Here is a 23869-nt window from a genome sequence, read left to right on the forward strand (position 1 = left end):
ATCTGGGTGAGAAGGCTTTCAAAGCAGTTTTCTAGGTCATATAGGAAGCATTTAATCCATTCCAACCACCCTCTGAAGGATAATGGCACGCATGCTATCTGATTTCCCTAATTGTATTTCACTGGAAGAAAGGGTGGGGGAAGTTCCAGGTTTCTGAATCATGTGAAGTATTTTTTTAAACTTCTTTAAATCTGGAGTCATGCCTGCAAGCTAAAAACCCATTAGCACACTGCAGAAGAGTTTTTTTAACTGCCCTGAGCCCCGGAGGCTACAGAGCTGAAGCTTATCACGTTAGTGAGGCTTAAATTGTGGAGCTGGGCTAGGTTACAGGTTCTGAAGACTAAACCAGTGAAGCTCATAACTCCATATTATTTTTGGTATAGCGCTCTGTTCATGCAGGATCGAGAGCTGTGAATCATCTGAAAACAACATTTAGGGCCTCACTCAGTATACAAACACTGAGCATAGTACAGCCTCTAGTTTGTAACCACTTTTTCTCTGTTGAGATATGAAATCATATTTTCTTTCTTTTTTTAAACGAAATCATTTTAGACTTTCCTGCATGCACATTCCTTCAAATATGGTTCCCCTACCTTTTAAAAGGGACACGGGTGGCGTTTCCGTGCGCTGCTCTGGTTTCACCAGAAGCGGCTTAGTCATGCTGGCCACATGACCTGGGAAAACTGTCTGTGGACAAACACTGGCTCCCTCGGCCAGTAAAGCGAGATGAGCGCCGCAACCCCAGAATCGTGCGTGACTGGACTTACTGATCAGGGGTCCCTTTACCTTTTACCCTTTTAAAGCGAATGAAGTTTTTTAGGTGCTTTTTTTTTCAACAAGAAAGAAAGATTAGTGTTTTTCCTTTAGATGCAATATGAATACCAGTATATAGCTCATCTGCTTATAAGCTAAAACCTGTTTCGATTGCAACCAAATTACCATTCAATCTACATAAATATTTCTCTTTTCTACTCAGATTTCCATTACAATTACACTCCAATTGCACCTGTTGTCCAATGTGATGATTCTGATACCCCTTTCTTGGAAAGAAAGCAGAGTGGGTCATGTCTCTTGTAGAACATGCTAAAATCAGTTTGCTATGAGGAAACAAAATAATCATTTTTCTAAACTTTATTTGAATACAGATGGGATATATGAAAAGCAAGACCTGATGAGGAGCATTGCAAATCAGTGGGGAATTGCACAAATTGTAATAGAATTTTACTAGACTAATATAATATTTTATGTTAAACATTATTTTTTTAAAAAAAGTTATTTAGGTGGTGGTGGTGGTGATGATAACAACAAAATTAAAAATAAATTCCAAATGTCCATCAGTATGTTCTCAAGACAGCAAATCAATGAAACACATAATGGATCTGTAAGGGCAGAAATGGTTTGTAGCAAGTACCTTTGCTGCATTAGTTGGTTGAGTATTTGTCCGACTGTTGTTGGACTGTAATGTTTTCTACCTGCAGCTGTCCAAGTCTCTTTCTCCCATCCGACCCCACCCCCCATCGCCATATTTTTGCCAGGGCTTTTGGGAAACAAAATATTGTGTGGAAATCTGTAATGAGGAGAACAAAATCACCTTTCATATCATCTAGGTATAAAAGTGTACGTTTTATTGTACCGTTGCTGAGACCAAGGTGACAATTCTGAGCATACCAGATCCAACTGCATCAGCACTGATATGATGTGATATCATCAGCACAGTGTACAAATTAGGCCACCGTATTAGCAAACATATTATGGTTGGGTCTACAGTATCAACATTGGCTTTCAGTTGGGTAGTGCTTCTCAATGAGTTATATCCTGCCCATGTGGCTAGGTTTCTATGGCTCTGTGTATTTTTCTGAATTTCCTCAGCAGGAGTCATATTGCATTCAATTTGAGCATTGGTGGTTTCATACATTTCTGGATTCAAAACACCTTCAGAATCAATTTGTCACATCTGAGCCATCCATACTGTTCGCTACTGTAGTATTCCCATAACATGTAATGTCCAGAAATTGATTGTGACATCCAAATATCCAGGTTAGGTCATCCAGCTTTTGAGTCTGTGATACATCTTAGTTTTGTCCTTGTTTTGAAGTTAGGGTGTTGCACAGAAGGAAAATTAGGAGCAGGGTGAATTTGCTGGTGGTGGCTTTCCGAGATTTGTGTTTACTGCACAAATTGAAATTGAAGGTTGGCACCAGGCTATGCAGTTTACCTAGAAGTAAACCCTAAGGACTGCTAGAGCATGAACTTCTCCCTGGGGCTGTCTTGTACGTCACCTTGAGGTTCATTGCATGAGGCAACTGAAAAATACAGTAAATACATTATAAATGGTGCTGCCGCAACTGCCAAACTCATACATTTCCCTGAAGAGACTGCCCACACATTGCTGCAGGTAGAAACAATTTTAACATTCAATACACATGGGACTACCAAATATAGACACAACAGTCCCCACTGCAAATACAACTGATGCTTTAAACCTGCTGCATTTTTATTCTTGTACTGAATATCTGATTTTTCAGATGTTTAATTTAATTTTAATGGGTTATATCCAACCTAGGTTTACTGGAATCAGTGGAACATCTCTCGGTCATCATTAAGTTTTAATGTTGATTTAAGTAGGGCCTGATTGCAACTGATTAGTTCTGGATATGACCCAGATCCTCTATAAGTTGTGGACTGCATTGAGAAAGTTGTTCTGGAATGGCATTTATCCTTTTAAAAATTAAAACAAAACAACATTTGAGCAAGCTGAATAAAGCTTACACATGACTGTGAATAAGCAGTATACAAAATGTAGAATATAAAAATAAATGTAAAAGTTCCTTGTGCCTTTATCCTTATTCTGAGTAGCAGACAGCAGATCTTGATTCTCATTTGAATTTGCATTCAGATATCCTGTGTTGGCACTGACTTGCAGCTGGGTCTTATTAGTTGCTCGCTGCTCTTTTGTTCTTCTCTAGGGCACTTGTTTGTTGTCTGAATTTTTTCCCCACATTATAAGTGCTGTGCCTTAATGTGTTGTTGCTGACAATGTCAGCAAGAAGGATTATTCTTTTCAGTCCTTGGAGCTTCAGCTTTCCATGAGTATCATGCCTCTGTTTGTTGAATCCTCGGCGCAAACACAAAAGGCTAAGATTTCAGAGTCCTGGTTTAAGGTGGCATTAAAGACATCATCACCCACCCTAGGAGGACAGAGGTTCACGCCAACCTCACGGCCACTGATCATCAAATTATTTGTAACGTGACAGGTGATGGTAGGTGTCAGCTGGAAGAAGAAATGTCTTGCCATAAATGCCAAACATCTCTCACTTCACTCTCAGGAAATGCAACTTGGATCATCTTTCTCTTCCTGGAAGACATTCAGCGAGCTAGAGGCCCCATTGATACTTGTAAATACGGAAGTTAATCACAAACTCTAATTTGGTCTCATTCAGTGTGGAAGAATTAGTGTTCATAAGATTTAAAAATAGCAGCTTTTTTCCATCAGTGCTTTTTAAAGCAAAACCCAAAAGGTAAATAAAGATTGCCTTACTAAATCTGATATGGGTACCTCTTACTACTGCTTCTCAAAAATAGCACTGCAACCAAGTCTGCCTATAGTTCAGTAATTACTGTGTTCGGTTTATTGATAGCTAGGTATAAAAGCATAGAACACTTGGGAAAGCAAAAGGAAAGAGTCACAGGACTAGAAAAGCTTGAAAGCCAACATAGTTCAGATTAACTCAATATAGTTGTTGTCATGGTGTACAATGGGTATGTGATGCTTTCTGCACCACCAGATGTAGCAACCAGTCAGACCCATCCACTGATTGCCGTGTTTTGAAAAGCACTGAGCCTACAAATTGACCCCACTCCCACACACCTTCCTGACTAACTCAGTCTGCCTCTGATGCTCTGCTTTCCAGTATGCATTTTGGAGGACAGTGACTCAGGTCTGTATTATGCATGCCACTGGTCTTACTTTTAAAGAGCTGCTCATAGAGTAACGCTGAGTCAACACCTGCAACTTCTATTTTGTGTTCTTTTGAGAAATGACAGCATAAGCTTTGATCCCCCCCCCCATTTGCACTTCTTTCTTCCTTCCTCTTTGAGGGTAATATATAGGCCAGTTCCAGGGCTCCCACTGGCGACGTCCGTAATGAATAGTGTGGTTCGCTAAAGCTTGAGGCAAAGAACCGAGTCTCTCTTATTGGTATCTGTAACAAAACTCTGATTCTCTAGGCACCGAGCACAGAATGACAAATCTAATAATATACCTAAGAGAAATGTATGCGATTCTGCTCTTTTATGTACCTGTGACACTGTGGTGCAAGCTCAGTACCTGCTATTGTATTTTGAAGTTTGATACATATTTGTTCTTAAAGAAAGTGGCTGCTCTAAATTCTGCTGGGAATGTGAATGTTTAGGGGGAAAACATGGCCCTCACCCCAGTCTTTCAAAGTTGCAAAACAGAAATAGCATGAGGTATAGGAAAGAAAAAGAATTTTTCTTTTCATGGCTGTGATAAATTTGTGGAGGATAAGTCAACAACAACAACAACAACAACAACATTTAACACTTGTATATCACCTCCAGAGTGTTTCACATGCACTTTCTAGTGTTAATCCTTACATCAACACTGTTTGGTGAGTCAGTACAATTATCCTTCATAATGGGGGTGGTGGTGCTGATTGAGACTGAAGGAGTAGCTTTGCAAAGCTACAAGATTTGAACTGGGGACTTTTGGATTCGTAGCATGCTCTCTAGCCCCTGTGACACATCTGCACATATTAGTCTTATTGTTGACTCTTAATCATCATCGCAAGAGATGAAGCATCTGTATTTTGGGAGAGTACATAGCTGAGAGTACCAGATGTTGAGAGCAGATGATAGAGGACGTTCATCACCATCATGCCTTGCTTGTCAAGTTACCATCAGCTACTGCTGGAAACAGAATGCCATTCTGTGGCTGTCCTTTTGTTTGTATGACCCATTAATAGATGAAGGTCTGTATCTTATGAAAACCATATCAGAACTGATTCCCAGGCCAAGTTGTCCTGGAACATTATAATTAGGAGAGCCACACAATGCACTTCCATTCCAAGCATATTTACTTGGAAGTGTCTACAGAGCTACCAATCCTAGCACCTTTGACAAATTACAGTTCCCATGATTCTTTTGGGGAAGATGTGCTTTAAACATGCTTTAAATGAATGGGTGTCTGTATGCAGTTTAGCTGGCTGCCTCTTATCCTCTGTCAATGGTAGCGGTGGTCCTGGACACCACTGGTTGCTTCCTGTTCAACTTTCATAAACAGAGGTTTTCCAAAATGGCAGCTGTTCTGTTTGTTTATGTGAATTAGACTAAGCTGGTAGTGTGCTTTAGTCATTATCTTATCACTGAAATGGAAATTTTTCACTCCCTTTAGAAAATACGGAGTTGGCAGAAACATATTTTCCTCCCAGTCTTATGTTCATGATCAAATCCAAGAGATGGCTCTCAGAATCAACAGACCTGAGAGAATAAATTGATTTATCATTCTTTCTTTCAGGGGGGGCAGTCATAAAGGACAGACAATTTCCCTCCCTGTTCATTGCTAATTACTTAATTGAAGGGCAGGTCAGTGTAAAATTCTGTTTATAACCTGAGAGTATTAAGCCAACATGTTGAATAGCTGCTGTATGCCAAAGCCCTAATCAGTGTAGGTAATTTTTTGTCTCTAAAGAGGGAGTGTGTGCCAAGACAAAAGTAAATTTTCAGCCAGTTAATTGGTGTCCAGTAAAGCAAAAGTCATTTATGATTGTCTCAGAGGATACGCTTTGTATTTCATTTTCCTAGCCAGATGGTACACGCTACAGCAGTACCAGTGAGGGCATGGTTAATTGGAAAATTGGCATGCTTTAGGGTGATTAGCTAATTTGTATCAAAAGTCTCGGCCATCAACCATCTCCATGCATCTCCACTGCTTTGATATACAAGTGTTTCCATACAGTATCTCATCCTTTGCCTTCTAGGATAGTACTGGAAAACATAACAACGTAAGACAAGCTTTCTGGAACAGGTCAAGAGCCCATCTAGCATCCTATTCTCACCGTGTCTGACCAGATGTTCATGGGAACCCATGAGTACAACAATATTCTGCCTACTAGGTCTGGGCGAGGTCAGCTTTTCAACATCGCGGTGTATCGCCAGCCAAACATTGTAATATAGTGATATATCGCGATGTTGAAAAGCAGAGGAACAAGCTGCATTGGTCCCGAGGTGCTAGTGTGAAACCGCCTCAGCTCCCTTGGTGGGAGTGGCAGCAGTTTCACCCTGGCGCCTGATGCAGCCTGTTCCACCAGGTGCTGGCAATGCAAGGAGTCCCTCCGCTGCCAGCACCTGGAGCACAGAGGGAACAATGAGCCACATCAGCCATTCTTCCTGCTGGATGGTGGCAGTGGAGGGATTCCCTCTGCTCCCAGCACCCAGCATGCAGAAGGAGTCAGGTGAAGTAGTCATCATACTCTGGCTCCCAAACTGGTCCTGAGCGATGTATGGATACATTGCCCAGACTTAATGCCCACCTCCAGCAACTAGCACCCAGTGCCTACAGTGAAAATTTAAAAAATAAAAAATGGCAGAGCAGAATCAGCAGCGGGGGAAGGTCCTATTGTGTTTCTCTTGAATCAGGCACTGTTGAGAGACATGGGAGGCATAGAGTGAGTGGGAGACCTGCTTTAGACCATAGTGATATATCCCTTATAATCCACGCCTCCACGCAAAACACTTACACAGCCATAAGATAAGGAACTGGGCAACCACACTTCTTTTGTTTCACTTTCCCCCCCTAAACATTTATTGCTTTTTCTTGTTCTTCTGTGCGTTACTGTCCTAGAGTTCCTTAATGAGATGTAATATTCAGCTTGAATTTATGTTCCACTCCATTAACTCTTTCCTCCCCCTGCTTGAATTTTGTCTTTACTAATCAAGATTTTTGTGAAAGCTTGTTCAGCAATTCTTCGATAAATGTGTCCTTACAGGCTAATAGAGGTTAAAACACTGCAGCAGAGAGAAAACGATATCTTGCAGAAGGTTGTTTATGTTATACGGCATTTATTGGACCATTAACGCTTTGATCTGCTTTCTGCTGTATCAAACCTGCACAATTTGTGACCCATGAAGCCAAATGCCACCTGCCAGCTATGTGTGGCCACCTAGGAGAAGCTCTATAAACTTCCAGGTTCTGCTGCTTACCTAGCACGTAGACAAATTCATGGGGGATAATGCTATCAATGGCTACAATGGCTATGCTCTACTTCTGCTGTCAAATGCGTATGCCTTTGAATGACAGATGTTCAGAATCACAGGTGGAGAGGATGCTGTGGTACTCAGGTTCTGTTTCTGGGCTTTCCATGGGCATCTGGTTGGCCTTTGAGAACAGAGAAGTGGACTAGGTGGGCATTTGGCTTGATCTAGCAGGCTCTTGTTATGTTATTAGAAAACAAGGAGTTCCGCCCAGCACCTGGCTGGTCACAATACATGACTACTACTAGCCGCATTTGGCTTGGCAGGTCACAAATAGTGACGGAGGAGACATTCATTTCCATATGCATTTAAGGCCAAATCTATCAGTTTTGCATTTTCTGAAGCAACATGCAAGCAAAAACACTGCTAAAACAAAATTTAAAAAATTAAAAAATCCTTCCAGTAGCACCTTAGAGACCAACTAAGTTTGTTCTTGGTATGAGCTTTCGTGTGCATGCACACTTCTTATCGGAATTTTGCAGTGTAGGTTCACCAGCCAACCAGTGTTTATAAAAATATACACGTTAAGGGAAACTCTGCAGGAAATGAAGACATAATGGCAAAAATAACATGCACAAATGCATTGCTTTCAAAAATGTGTACATCCGTCAAAATGTTAAAATGTTTTCATTAGGAGGAATTTGCACTAAAATTCTGAAGGATTTTCATGAGAATTTTGTTTCAAGTCACAAATTGCTGCAAAATGTGGGGAATGAATTTAAGATTGGGCGGGGGGAATGAGAAACTGAGAGAACTGAAACTGACAGATCTCTCCATCCCTAGCAGTATTGCTGGTCTACAGCTGCTTGGTTAACGTTTCCAGTTTCTACCTTGCTCTTCCTTTATTTGCATCCATGCATGGATCCTCATCAAAGTTGAATTAAAACAGCAGCAGCAGCAGCAGCAAAGATAGCAGTCTCCAGAAGTCTGGATGTCTGCTTTCCTTCCAGCAATCATGATACAGGTTTTTTTTGGTGGGTTGGGGAAAATGGCATTATATCACTTTCATAATTCTAATGCACATGATGTCTGATGATGATGTCTGAAAAGAATCAACATCTTGCAGCTACACAACAAACAATATTAGCACCCTCAGTAACAATCAATAGTTTGGTTTTGGTTTTTTTACATCCACACAGCAGTAGAAGTCAGGCCAAGCAGTTTATATGGGACGGCGTAGTCTTCACTCTTCATAGTTTTGAAGAGGGGAGTGGTTTTTAATGTTCCCAAAACTTGAAAGAAATTATTATTATTTTTCTGTCATCAACTTGTTTTATAAATAATTTGTTAGAAAACATGTTTGTCTGTCTTGAATTTTAAAAAGCTACATTTTTTTTTAAAAAAAAAAGTTGCATTCAAAGATCATTTGGGGTGAAATTCATCCCTGGGCAGAAGGCCAGCGAACGGCCTGCATATCAAATGGCGCTTAAGCTGTGCGTAGCTCTTGTGCTACTGCACTGGGCCGAATGCTAAATGTCTGATCATAAATGTGCTGCGCGTATGGGCAGCTTGCCAAAATATTTGCCCGGTGAAAGATAAGAGCCCCTCTCTGCAGGGTGTGGTGAAGGAGCAACAGACAGGAACTGCTGCCAGCAGACATGGCTGAGTATGTGAGCTTCCTGCTTTTGGCCTTCAGCGAACATTTCACAAGCCCTCCTCTAAACTGGGAAAGGAAAGAAGCAGCTTCATACATCGTTTCGGCACTTCTGGAATAGCCCCCTCTTTATGCAGATAGCCTGGGGTACATTCAGAGCCTTTGGATAATTAGCAGATGACACAGAATGGATCTCTGCTTACATAGGAGTTACTTAGTGCCATGAGGTTATAGCCCTAGTCAAGTGTGTTTGTTCATGTACACATCGTGTGATCCAGGCTGCATCTGCTGGCCTTTTCATAGTTGCACCGAACCTTCACTTGTATACCCAAATACATTTAGGCTTCCTCTGTGTGTCATCTGGCTCGCTCCATTCTTTAGGGCAGCCATGGCCAAACTTGGCCCTCCAGCTGTTTTGGGACTACAACTCCCATCATCTCTAGCTAACATGAGCAGTGGTGAGGGATGATGGGAACTGTAGTCCCAAAACAGCTGGAGGGCCAAGTTTGGCCATGCCTGCTTTAGGGTGATGAATCCCATACAGGAGCCAACATGCATTCAGGTAGGTTTGGTGCAAATGCAACTCTTGAGGCAGTACGGTCTCTTGAAGACCATACAGTTACATGAGTATCCATGAGGACATCATTGGGAGAGGTGTATTTTAACTTACATTTGTTTTCATCTTTTTACCCAATTATCATTTATCTCTCTCTCTCCCCTCGTCTCTTCATATAGGAAAGTGTTTCCAAATGGGATTCCAGAGGAATATTTCTTAACAGCCACATTCCGTGTTAGGCGAAACAGCAAAAGGGAACGGTGGTATTTGTTGCAAATTTTAGATCAGCACAACATGCCACAGGTTAGAACAAATGGTTTTTTGCCTTCCCAAGTGTGAGGTGATAGATACAGCTTTGTAGGAAAGCAGATATTTTCCTCCCTGGAATCAGAGTATACTCAATATGTTTTTGCTGTTATGGCTATATATAGAATCAGTAACTGTTCTGTAATACAGCACTGGCATGGTAAGTGTGTAAGCTGCCACCCAGGATTGCTGTGAAACTGAAATTCTCTTTTGAGTTGTGGTGGAATAGAGATGTAACAAATGAAAAGCAAATTAAACAATAAAGGGTTTAGAACTGATGCTTGATGATGAAGCTGCATGGGAGACTTTTTTTTTTAATGTCCAAGGGTGGGATCCAAAGATTCTCTTGCACAAGTAGAAGGCACATCCAGCTGCATATGGGGAGTAGTGATTTTTACCTGTATCTGCCAGCAGTAGCTCCCACACTATATCCAGTGCCATTCTGGAGAATCCTTGATCCTCAGGAATGGCTGTATGTGTGTGGGTGCACAAATGCACAAGAGACTGCAATGGGAATGAGGAAGCCCCACTGGCCAACAGAATTCCGCTTGTGATTCTTTGCATCCTACCACCATACAATGAGGTGTGAACTTTTAGTCCTTGGCTATTTTCCATTTTCATTGTTTCAAACCGCTTCTAATTTGACTGTGCTTTTTTCAGGTTTACATCACCGTTGACGGTACGAAAAAAAATGTAGAGTACGTTGCACAGTCCACCCAGGGGGGCTCATTGCACTACACCTTTAGAAGTCGGGAAATCCACCCTGTTTTTGATCGGCAGTGGCACAAGCTTGGCATCAGTGTGCAATCAAGGATCATTTCTCTCTATGTGGACTGCAGCTTAATTGAGCAAAGGGAGATTGATGAGAATACTACTACGGACTTTCAAGGGAAGATTCTTATTGCTACCCATTCTTTAGATGGCAAGCCTGTAGATGTAAGTTGGGTTGACTGTGAAAGTGTATTTCAGTGATACAAAAATAGGTGATCAAAACGTATTTATCCCTACAAAGGAAAAAGCTTTGCAAGTTATTAATATTATGTACTGGGACCCTTTGAAATAAGAAACCTGATTCTTAAGAGATCAGACAGCAGTAGCGGATGAGGTCGTGGAATAGAGATAGTTACCTGCCCTCCTGGCAGGTGAATCACTGCTCCTTATTGGGAGGGGTGAAGTGGTGGCAGAGTCAGTGCAGTGCGGACGTGACAGTGCAGTCAGTCTAGTGCTCCTGTTGGTGCATTTGCACCATGCTGTCCTCCTTGCCACTTTACTCCTTCCTTTCTCTATCCTAGTACACAGCAGCGACTCACCTGCTGGAAGGTCAGGTAAAGATCACCACCACACCATGCCACCTGCTACTGTCAAACGGGTGCCATAATTTAACATATCAGGTTCCATATAGGCACATTATCATTTTTCTAGAGTGCCTTTCCTCTTGCCAGTGCAGGATAGGCAGTGGGATGGACTGCACTGCATGTAACTCAAAGCATTCCGGAAAACTGGTTAGGAACAACTTGTGGGCTTCCCACAAGCATCTTGTTGACTGTTGTGAGAAAGGGGATGCTGGACTAGGTAGGCTTTTGGTCTGATCAAGCAGGGTTCTTTTTATGGTCTTTGTCTATTGTTGTATACACATTACTAGCTTAAGACGCAGCTAAGTCATTCTTTTTCTAACTTTGGATTGAAGCTGGTTTGGGGAGAAATGCACGAAGAAACATTATTTCTGGGTCGAAATATGACAGGATACATACAGGTTAGTTATGGGGTGTGTACCCTGCTTCCCAAAGCAGCAGTGGGAGCGCACTGGATGTGGAGTAAATGGGTGTGTGTACATGGCCTAATAGAAAGGACACAAGAGGAAAAGGGTGTAGAGCTGAAAAGAAAGCATTTAATGAGCTGCTTCACATGTCACTCTAAGTCACAGTTCATTTTGAACCATGCCTCCCACTCCTCGTGTGGCTTCCCTCCACCCCCACAAATTCTATGTCTGCCACAAACAAACCACGGTTTAGACTGTCATGGTATGTTTATTTCAAATACACACCAAGGGCTCATGTACTTCCGCTTGCCCCGTGCCTAGAAAGTGTGGGTCTGGGCAATTTCCCACTTCTCCTGGGCTTTCTAGGCATGGGTCCAAGCCATTTTGCCTTTGGCTTGCTGCTTTCCCCCAGACAACTCACTATTTAGCTCTAAATTAGAGCAAACGTCAATCTGGAGTAAACACAACTGACATTTGCTCTGATTCAGTGCTAAAGATCAGGTTTTCCCGGAGGAAAGCAGCAGGGCAAATGGAAGTGTTGGTGAGGCCTGAGAGTGGTGATCCAGAAATAAACTTAAGAGTAAACATTGGTTTGTTTCTGGCTTCTTGTTCGTGGTTTATTTGAAACAAAACAAACCACAATCTGGGTTTGTACGACAAGACAAACTATACTATGGCTTGTTTGTGCCACAGGTGCAGGAGAGAGCTACATAGGGGTGGTAGGACATTCACAATTAATCCATGGCTTAAAAGTGACTTACTGTTACATGTGAACCAGCTCTGTAGGATGTAGAAAGCATTTAAGTTACACATTTTAAGTTTTACATTGCCTCAGCTGAGGAATATGCAAAAGTGCCTTTAATATCAGCTGTGAGTCATCTCCAAGTAAGATTTCATTTTTAAAAAATCTGCAGTAAGAGAGTACTACTACCTATTTTCACATTCCCTTTATTCCCTCAGTCCTATTCTTTTGTTCGTGCATCACCACCTTCTCCTTTCCATCTGTTTTTTAGACTGTATAAATGTCTCACAATTCTCATGCATAGACTTTGCTCTGCAGCATGCAAACTCTTGCGTAATGTGCAACTTTTGCAAAAAGAAAGACTCTAGTCAACTATTTTTTCTAAGAGGATCAAAGCAGTTCAAACATATTCCAGTATTTTTATAGCGAACTCAGTGTACAGAACTCTCTGCTCCTTGCTGTGCAGATGATTCAGTACATGGGGGAAACAAATATTTGTTCATACGGTTACACGTCATCCCAGTTTTCATAAGCGGTGTGAGATTCCAGGGGTTGCAGGCCTGCTTCCCAGGGTTTGTGTTGCCTCTTGGGACAATGAAACACGGTAGAGTCTGTAGTGTCTTTAGGATGTATGGTTTATTTACACATATATACAACCTGTATCTAGATGGAGAGAGTGCAGAACATTCACATCCCAAGAGGGTCCTCTTCCTGCCGTTGCTGCAGCCTTGAATCCCAAGAGACCCCAAACATCATATCTGGCCTACTCTGAAGCATAAAACGGACTGCCTGCCTTGTGCTCTTGCACCCCCCCCCCTTGCAAAAGGGACACCTTTTTCCTGTTTACTTACGTCCTCCACTCTGTAATTCTGGAAACTTCCCCCTCCCAACTCTGGGATTGTCTTTTGCTAATTACTCAGAGCTCATGGCTCAGGGCGGGGTGTCCTGCACAGAGCCTTTCGCCTTTGTTGACGGCTTTCTTGGTGGGTTAATGTATTTGTTTCATAATGGCCCATGCCCAAGCAATTCCCTGGTCAGGAAAACAAGTCCAGCCTGTATTCATATGCTGCTAAATCCATTGCTTAAACTCCAACATTTACTTTGAGCAGTTGAGGGGTCAGGAATATATATGAAGGGTTCATTTCATAACTTTATCGTGCTGCAGTGGGACATCTCTTGTCCTCTCAGCTCTGGCAAACGTCAGCCATACCAAGAATCTGGTTCAGAATGACCAAGTGTTCCTGCCCTGCCTTCTAGCAGAGATCCATACTTCCACCCTAGAAAGGAACAGGGAAGTAGCAGTACCATCTCTTCCCTGAGGATTGCCAGGCCAGTTGCATGTATTAGTGTTGGAACAGACAGGCACCTGGGACAAAGCCATGTCCTAAATAATTTTACTATATTGTTACTAGTGTTAAGAGTGGATGAGTTTGTAAATAAAGGTAGCACTCTTCCTAGAAAGAAATCAAGGAAGCGTGTTTTGGAGAGATATACCTGCCAGCTTTGAAACATATCCTTAAAAAAATATCAAGCAAGTTGGCCAAAGGAATGTAGGAAACCGCAATATTCGTTGTGGTAGATAAATGCAATTGCTTTTTTAAAAATTATACAGTATAAATAAGAGCTGTGTGTGGCTCAATATACTTGTGTTTTGTATTATCAGATTAGATTATGTGGGCTGCTCCCGTGTTCACAAATAATATATGCAAGTACAATATTTTAAAATGAAACACTGTAATGTCCTTTCTAAATTTACAACCCAAAATAGAATTTGGCATATGTAATCCCATTCATTTCTATGAGTTCAAGTGGTTTAATTTTGTGCTGGATTGTGGTCACAGAGGTTTCAGATGTGTCAAGATCAATTACCTTATAAAGCTGATATACACCTCTGTGTTTACTAAACAGATTGAAGTTGGCCGCATGATAATATACTGCAATCCCTGTCTTGCTGCTCAGGAGACTTGCTGTGAATTATCTGAGAATATGGTAAGTTAAGAAAATAAAAAATGCAAGTTTTCCCCCCACCCCAGAAACACACAGGTCGGTATGGTCTTTCTTTCTCCATTTAGAAATGCAAATAAATTTCATGGTATCACAAGATTAGTTCGTTCTTCAAAATGGAAGTCTGACCTAGATTAGTTTTTCATGCTGAAAAAGATGGGATGGAAAAGGATCAACACAAGAATTCAAACAGAAAAGGAATATTGAAAACAAGAGAGATTTCTATGGGCAACCGTTGTCGATGCATGCCCATATCATGGTTTCTGTTTGGGTCTCATTAAACTTGATCATACGCCCATTATATCTTTTAGAAGAGTATTTGATAAACATAAAAATCTGAATAATATCTGCAAAGAATCCTTAATGATGAGTCTTAGGTCTTATCGAGGCTTGCCCTTGCCCCACTACTCCCCCCCCCCCCCGCCGAGGAAAGCCGATCTTTACTTCTAAGTCAGAGCAAAGGTCAATTGAGTTTTCTCTGGATTGACATTTGCTCAAATTTAGCACCAAAGAGTGGGTTTTCTGGGGGAAAGGGGAAGAGCAAAGGCAGCACTGCTTAGATCCATGTCTAGAAAGCAGTGGGAAACCGCTTGGAGCTGTGCTTTTTAGGAACATGACAAGCCAAAGTCTGGATGAGCCCTAATTCCCTCTCCCATTCTAGCTAGGTGTTATTCTCTGGGTTTTTTCTACCATTTTTCTTATTTTCTTCCCCCATTTAGAAGTATTGTGATGTTCATATGGCTAAGAACAGGCATAGGCCCTCCAGATGTTTCGGACTACAATTCCCATCATCCCTAGCTAACAGGACCAGTGGTCAGGGAGTGGATTAGTCTGGCCCACAAGCTAGCCGCTATACATAAAAAGGACAAAATATTTTGCTAGTTCATTTATAACATCCTTTAGCTATGTATTTCACATTATTGCGATTGTATTTGCCGCATCAAGGATATTTTTTAGAAAAAGCTTAAATTGAATTTTGCATGTAAATCAGGCCCTATCTCACACATGGAATGATAATGTGGGTAATTGCAGTCATATACATACCTACTCAGAATTAATAATCCCCACTGAGTTCAATAAGCCTAACTCCCAGATAAGTGTGTATATGTTTGCAGTGTTAGATAAGATCAGTGGTAAGATTTCTTCCCCCCGCCCCATTGTTAAAGAATAAAATATATGTTTAGCATTTAGAAGTGTGTGCAAAAAGAGTGGTTGCTCAGGCTGCAATCCAATTCCCATTTACCTGGGATTAAGCCCCATTGATCTTAATGGGACTTGCTCCTGAATAGGTAGGTATAGGATTACACTGTAATTTTCATATCCAAACATGCTAAAGCAATGCAGTAGATGAGAAGATTTCCACTTGCAGTCCCAAACTCTCTCCCTAGGAAGTAAGCCTCATTGAACACCACGTGACTTACTTTAGATTTAACTTCCATAGAATTGCTCTGTGGATCACTAATAATTGGTTTTCTAAAATTAAAATAAAATAGATCATTCACGGCCTGATTTTGAATCCAGGTTGCTGTTTTCATAATGCTTGCATCAACGTGGAGTTAATTTAATCCTTCCTTCCCCTACAGAGTGTAATCTCTACAGATGCAAAAGGCACTATGGAAAAAAAATGTTTCAATCACTGTAGATGTAGACTTAAATCGGAATAATATATATTTATTATTTCAGTGCCCTTTGGAAGAAGGCTTGAAAACTACTGCAGCATCACCATCAACTGTTCATGTTAGTGAAATACATGCACTTCCAATAATGGAAAAAAAACCTGAAGAAAAATGCTTTTGCTCTTCAAATAAGGTACAGGACTTAGTTGCTTATACATAAATTTTTATTGCTTTTTGTGACATGTAACATTTGTGCTGCTGGCTAATAACTTTGGCTTTTTGCTTGCACCTTTTGTCCCTTGTATTTTAGCTAGTATTTAACATTTGTGGAAGTGTAAAGGGACTGCTGACCATTAGGTCCAGTCGTGTCCAACTCTGGGGTTGCGGCGCTCATCTCATGTTACTGGCCAAGGGAGCTGGCATACAGCTTCCGGGTCATGTGGCCAGCATGACTAAGCTGCTTCTGGCGAACCAGAGCAGCGCATGGAAACGCTGTTTACCTTCCCGCTGGAGCGGTACCTATTTATCTACTTGCACTTTTGACGTGCTTTTGAACTGCTAGGTGGGCAGGAGCTGGGACCGAGCAACAGGAGCTCACCCCATCGTGGGGATTCGAACCGCTGACCTTCTGATCAGCAAGCCCTAGGCTCTGTGGTTTAACCCACAGCGCTGAAGTTACATTATGTTTAATATAGACTTCACAGATTAATGGAACCATGCCAATGGTGCAACAATGGTCAGCCATTATATACTCCTATATAATATGTAGGGCCATAAAGTTGTTCTGCAACGGCTGAGGCAGTAATATGTTAAAGATGACATAGAACCAATGCACATCCATAGCCTCTGTGAAACAAATTTTACCATAAAAAAACTAAAGAGGGTTATTCTGTCGGTGTAAACACACACCTAGCATGAATGATACTGACTGTTCAGAATTACAGGAGATTAGAGGAATCTACAAGGGAAGCAAATACTATAATAAAGGGTTATTTCAGCTACTTCAAGTTGATTGGATAAATGTCACTCCAAGGTATACTGCAGAGATGAAATTTCCAAATGGTGTGAATGATTGTTTCCTGGAATAGCTAGTTTGAGAGGCTGCACAGTGTGAGGCAGTCCTTGGCTCTTTCCTAAGTGGTGCATAGAAACTGGACTAGGATGTCAATATAGCTAGACCACTATGGAGGAACAGCTCTGATGGGAGTCCAGTTCACAGGTATAGATAGAGACAGAAGAGTCTGAGAAAGTGCCAGCTGTGGCAATCTTTCATAGGTGAATGAGACAAATACTGGGGCACTCAAATCCATGATTCAGGATGTTAGAAGCAGAAATCTTAGTAGGGGTCTGGGCACCCCTGTGACAGCAAGAGGAGTCACTTGTGAATCAGTAGCAGGTATGTTACAGAGAAACTGCATATCACCTCACAAGGAGGTTATCAGCCAGACCCATGAACTAGCCTATTTGGAATGGGTGACAGCTTTTCATAAGGCATTGCCGATTTAAATAATGTAATTTGCATGCCATTTTCATGAACACAGCAAATGTCAAGCTGCAGCAGACATTATGCAGTTAGAATGCAATGCCTTTTTTTAAAAAAAAAAACAGCAACTTATTCTTACAGTGTTTTGTGCTAGAATGTGGGGGTGGGTGGGAAATGAAATGTTTCAGGCTTCAATGATGGCTTGCAGACCACACAGAAGTGGTAGGTATGTGTGTTCGTGCAAGAAATAAACAGCAATACAAAAAAAAAAATTCCAACAGAATGTTAGGAAGTATTCCAAAATTATGAAAGATAATGTAATAGTAATAATGTCCCAGATATCAGTGACCATACACTCAAATATGTCATCCTCTTCAGCATACTGAGGCTTTACCAGAAAGGAGACAGAAAATGAATTAATATACTGTGTTTGGGAAACTCCCTGTCTGCAATTGCATCAAGGAGTCATACTAGTTCCCCCTTTATTAGGGAATAACTGCTTTTGTGACATCAGTAGCCATTGCACCATGGCTGGGGAGCCTTTTGCCCTCCAGATGCTGTTGAACTCCAGGTCCCATCAGTGCTGGCTTGCATGGCAGTTGTGATGGACTGTCTGGACACAGAGGAATGGTAGGAGGCACCAGCTGGGGAACCCCCAAGGGTAGATGGCTCAGAGCCCAGGGACTCGTGGTGAGACAACAATGAGTGGTAAGAGGGAGAAGACTGGGAGGAGGAGGAGGTGTTGGAAGCTGAAGTGTAACGGGGTTTAGTGAGAAGACAGAGTCTGTGGCTGAGAGAAGTCCACAATCGGAAGCAGGAGAGGAGGGAGGCCAAGAGGCAGAGATGAGTCAGGCTGGTGAAGAAGCCAGAAGCTCCCCCCTCCTGCTGCAACAAGTTCCCCTCCCCCCGGTCTCCCAGGATCAGGAGAGGTATGAAGCATGAGCAGCTAAGGCAGCCCCACAGGTGTAGTCTCAGATTGCTTGGGAAAGACTCGGGAGAGGAGGAGACTTAGGCAGCTGTGGGAAGGTAGGGAACTTCAGTCTCCACAACTGCTTCATAGGGACAAGTCCTATCACGAGGCCTGGCACTCCTGAGCAGATCCTGTTTCTTTTAATAAAGAGTTAATTTCGCTTACACTGTAACATCTGGAGGGTTACAGGTTTCCTAACTCTGCATTATACCAATCCTAAACTTCAGCCAAGAACAGCAAAGTCAGTAATCAGTGCACTTAAGGTAAGGAGCAAAAAACAAACAAACAAAAGGCCTGAGGCAACAGTGAGAGTTGTTGTAATACCTGCTGAGGTCAGAAAGGTGCTACTTTTTCTTCTCAGTAACGTAGCCATAGAGATGAGCTAGAGGTGAGCAAGGCTGAATGGTAAAGGGCTGAACTCTGTGTTTTCTTTTAGCATTATCAAGAATGACTATTATCCAGGCACTGCTCATATTGCTTACTTCTCTAATGTAAGATGCTGGAATAAAACATTTCAAGCTTTACTTTAAACAGGGAGAAGCAGGTTTGCCAGGAGTACCTGGTTTGCCAGGACAGAAAGGAGAAAAGGTAAGTTTCTAGCCTCATATAAACTTCACTGGTGACAACACTGATACAATGGTACCTCAGTTTACGAACTTAATCTGTTCCGGAAGTCCGTTCTTAAACCAAAACCATTCTTAAACCGAGGCGCACTTTCCCTAATGAGGCCTCCCGCCGCCGGTGCCCTTCCACCGTTTGGATTCCGTTCTTAGACCGAGGTAAAGTTCTCAAACCGGGACACTATTTCCGGTTTTGCAGAGTTTGTAAACTGTATCGTTCTTAAACCAGACTGTTCTTAAACCAAGGTACCACCGGATTGTCTTACTGTACATGTTAGAGAAAGTGGAAGCGGGGAGGAATCCTTCAGCACATTCTGGTTTCCTTTGAAAAGCAAAGTAAGACCTGCTGTTCTAAAACCCTTCCAACTCAATGACATAGCAACCCAGCGGAAGTTACAATTTACTTTGGCATAAATTACACTGGCTTCCTACAGCTTGGATTCCTCTGCCCATCTCTAGATTGCATGGAATCCAGGTATTTGAAGGATTGCCTTGCCCCATATGAACCTCTCTGAGGTCTTTGATGGATGCTCTGCTCTCAGTGCCTTCACCTTCATACATTAGGTAGGTGGCTACCAGAGGCAGGGCTTCATTTGTTTGTGGGGGGCCCAACTACAGAATGCTCAAACATATTTACTTGACAATAGTTTTGATATTTTATTAGATGGCTGGTGAAAACTATTTGCTTGGTAAAAGCTTTTGGTTGACTTTGATTTTGGCAGTGCTATGATTCGGTTTGGATTTATACATTATTTATTTAGTGCTGTTTTCCTTGGTTATTGCTTTTATAAGCTGCCTTGAACATGATAACGATAGATCCCATCTATGTAGCATTGTTTCAGTGCCTGGTGAATTTAATCTTTCATATAAATGAAGGCAGATTCCACTTTATATTAGTCAGAGGTGCATTCACGCATCACAATAACCTGGGGTTTCTGACATATCATAATTTATTGGACATGCTGTCCAATTGCTCCTGCTTTGATCCTCCCTTTTTGCACAAGTGTCTAGGAGTCTATCCTAGACCTACTAGGAAATGCCAGGGATTGATCCCTGGGTGTTTGCCTCAGTTTCTGTTTGACTAATTTGCTTCCGAGACCTTTTTTTTAACTTCCCTCATCTTTGAGTACATTTTAATAATTGGCTGGACCTGTTTTGGGGATCTGATGTGCTCAAAGCAGCAAAACTGGGTTGAAAAATCTTTACCTGATTTTGAATGCAGGTGTTCTTTTAAATCTAATTCAGCTCTGAAAGGGCTATTTCAAATTTCACATTATTCTGCTTGTCAATCTGCTTATCGGAATACAATGAAGAGTTTATTCTTCCAGCCTGTCAAGATCAGCCTCGGGGAGCTTTGTGATGTTTCCTTTTACCAGGGCAAAATGATTTTAATTTTTTTTTAAAAAAAAATCAGCATTTAACAAATACGGAGACCCCACTGACACCATCCTTTGTTGCTAGCCCTTTGACAAAATTGTGGCCTATTTTTGTTGTTGCATTGCCATCTCATGCAATCTCCCATTCCAGAGATTGGAAGCAGTTGGAGGCAGTTTATTTTTCCTGCTTTTGAAGCTTGATATTTGTTGTTCCAGGCCATCCTGCTATAGTGTAGGGGTGTGGAACCGTTTCCACTCTGAGTCAAATCCTCATGGGCCAAATTTGACCCACCTGCCCGTCCCCTGACATCACAATGATCTAAGCTGATTCGGCACATTGAAGCTCCAAAATCAGAACCTGAAAGCACCATGAAGGCTTGAAAAGAGCCTTGTGCAGTGCTTTAAAGCTCTTTAGGTTTCTGCTTTATTGTGCATCAGCTGATAGGTAGTAGATCCAAAACCCACAAGGAACTGCCTGATTTCCAGCTTTGCTGCCCATGAGCTTGATGGGTGGTACAGCCAAAATCTGCTTTCTGCAATCATTGGTTGGGCGACTGAGTTCCATGCAGAGGTCTTGCTAGTGCAGCCAATCTAGCAGGCTTCAGTTCTGCCACTCATCAGCTGATAGCAGAGCCCTGCTTTCCCCTGCTAACACACAACTGGGAGTGCATTTTATGGCTCCTAATTGTGTATTTGGCACAGACGTCACATGTGACGTTAGGTGTGGGACAGGTGGGCATGGTTTGGGGGAAGCAGCCTCATGGTCCACATTTGAAACCCCAGCAAGCCAAGTTTGTCCTGTGACCGGAGGTTCTCTGACCCTACTCCAGTACTTTGGGTAGATGCTTCTAAAGTGTTGTAGTTAGGGCTTATTATTGCCTCAAGTCCCAGCAGTAGAAAGGATTCAGACAGCTTTAGGGATAAGTTACCAATAAAAAATCACAACCCACCCAATTTTGCAAGTTTGACTTGGGTGTATGGATGTTGTGGGGTAATTCTGACTTCCTTCCTTTTTTTTTTTTGCTGGGGGAGGCAAAATGAAGGAGCAGCATGCAGAACATGTTGGAAAACTGCCAGCAGCCATCATTTTATTTGCCTAGAATCCATCTGGAAACAGCACTACAAGATTATGTCTTCCTTATGTAACCTGCTCTGCAAAGCCATTCTTATAGCTCATCTTGGTGACCCTCACTATGCCCTCTCCTGCCCCCGGTGTTCTTTTATGCCTCCTTTGACCCTATCCCCAGCCCTGTACTCAGACTAGTTCTGATCTAATACTGAAGCTGAAGAACAGATTCTATCTGTGTCCTCTCTAACCTTCATTTTGTGCTGAGACTGCCCTGATTCTGATGGCTTCCTGCCCACTGTAGGCCTATATTATTTTATTAAATTTGTTAGTTGTTTCATCTTGCTCAAGGCAACCCAAAGCAACTTACAAACAAGCAACTTACCTTTTGGACTGGATACTTGTGTATCAGTATAGTAAGGTAAAGGTAAAGGGACCCCTGACAATTAAGTCCAGTCGCGAACGACTCTGGGGTTGCAGTGCTCATCTCGCTTTAAAGGCTGAGGGAGCCTGCATTTGTCCACTAATGCAGACAGTTTTTCTGGGTCATGTGGCCAGCATGACTATGCCGCTTCTGGCAAAACCAGAGCAGCACACGGAAACGCTGTTTACCTTCCCGCTGGAGCGATACCTATTTATCTACTTGCACTTAGTGCTTTCGAACTGCTAGGTTTGCAGGAGCTGGGACTGAACAATGGGAGCTCACCCGGTCGTGGGGATTCGAACCGCTGACCTTTCGATCGGCAAGCCCAAGCGGCACAGTGGTTTAACGCACAGCACTACCCGCGTCCCTGTATCAGTACAGTAACTTCAGAATAAACTCCATCAGAGTAACAGAATAATTAGTCCCCCACTTAACCACAACCAACCAATCTCCAATAGCCATCTGGGACATGCATTTCATTTATTACAATCCCTCCTTCTCTCCATAGAGTCCTGTGCTTTATCCGGTGGAGTTATGCCTGAGTCCTGCTTGTTTGTGTATGTGGGAACTGAGCTGGGTCCTCACTTGTGCTCATCAGATTACCATTGGTGTTGGGAAAGATGGTGCGGGGTGACAATTTTTGTTGATTCTTGCTTGCCCCTTTGCCTGCTGAAAAGATGGTTGGGGACCCTCTGGAAGAGCAAGAGAGGTAGTACTGGGGACTGCAGAGAGAATGCAGTATCAGCAATAATTGCCACCCCACCTTCCTCCAGCATAGAGCCTCTGCTGAATCCCGGGCTCCTTGTGAAAATGGAAGAAATTATTCCAATTGTGCAGGAACAAGCCTGGATCCCACTAACTGAGGGTTGTTGTTGTTGGTTGTGTGTGTGTGTGTTTTGTGGGGAGGATATCTTTTTCTCTGTTTTCTTTGATGTCTGCTGCCCTGTGACATTGGTTGGGTACAATAATACATGCACTTTAGCTCCTGTCTTGTTAACTTTTTGTTTTTAAGTCCTCTTTTGCTCTTGTATCATGATAGCTTATTTAACCCTGTGAACATTGCTGCAAATCTCTTGAATGGAAATTCACTATTTAGAGGAATAATATTGGTGGCTCTTAGTACTTATCTTCAGTGGAGCTTTCCTTTTCTCCATTTCCAGTTCATAATTTCAAAGTGCAGACTGAAGTATTACTAATGTCAAAAACATGGTGATACCATAATTATATCTCATCCCGTTTCTGATACTCCGATGACCCTCAGTTATGTTCATTATGCCTCCTAATTTCACCAGCATATTCCAACTGTATATCAGATTTCCTCAACATCCGCCTACTCCCCCTACCAGCCATCTGAATGGAAATAAGTTTTCCAGAGCTGACCTGTGATGTATCCACTGCATAACACTCTGCAATGTGAAAAAATGGCCTTTCTGTGCAGCCCTTTGAGTATTGTTTTAACCAGTTTCTTATCTATCCATCCACAGTGCTACCTTACAGTCCATGATTTCCAATTTAGGTAGAGATCTCCCATATGGCGCAGTATCAGATGCTTTGCTGAAATCTAAACAGACTAAACTGACTGCATTGCCCTTGTCCAGAAAACCAATTATCTTTTCCAGATTACTTTGACATATTCTACCTTTCATGGACCCATGCTATGTTTCTTCTTGTTTGACCCCTTCTTCCTGTCTTGTATCATTCTTTCCTCCCATATTTCTTCTGGGGTTTTCAGTTATGTTGATTTAAAAAACAAAGCAAAACCTGCAGTTAACACACTGACAGCTCATTTATTTGGAAAGAAATCAAATTTCTTTGAATGCAGCTAGGCATATTTAACAGATCCTATAGTCTAGCTGTCCCCAACCTTGTGCACTCCAGATGTTTTTGACAACAACTCCCATCATCTCTGGCCATTGGAAGATACCAGGTTGGGGAAGGTTGATTTAGTCCATAGCTCTGAGTGAGTTCTGAGATGACAGAACAAAGTGCTGCTATAATGGACTGCATCAATTCAGGCTTCACCACCTCATGATGAAAAGGGCCGTGGGGGGAGCTCAGAGGCTTCACAAGCACCAAGAGAA

The 23869-nt window shown here is 42.2% G+C and overlaps 1 protein-coding gene across 1 annotated transcript in view; it reads left to right on the top strand.

Moving 5' to 3' along the window:
• The window catches only part of COL19A1 (collagen type XIX alpha 1 chain), a 177188-nt gene that overhangs the window by 38412 nt on the left and 114907 nt on the right, over nt 1-23869 (top strand). The window contains exons 5-9 of the mRNA XM_033143221.1: nt 9602-9725; nt 10389-10664; nt 14138-14218; nt 15917-16042; nt 18837-18890. Of these exons, the coding sequence (XP_032999112.1) occupies nt 9602-9725; nt 10389-10664; nt 14138-14218; nt 15917-16042; nt 18837-18890 (661 nt within the window). The remainder of the gene's footprint in view (nt 1-9601; nt 9726-10388; nt 10665-14137; nt 14219-15916; nt 16043-18836; nt 18891-23869) is intronic.

This window comes from Lacerta agilis, chromosome 3, assembly GCF_009819535.1.
Source record: "Lacerta agilis isolate rLacAgi1 chromosome 3, rLacAgi1.pri, whole genome shotgun sequence".
Classification (NCBI taxonomy): Eukaryota; Metazoa; Chordata; class Lepidosauria; order Squamata; family Lacertidae; genus Lacerta; species Lacerta agilis.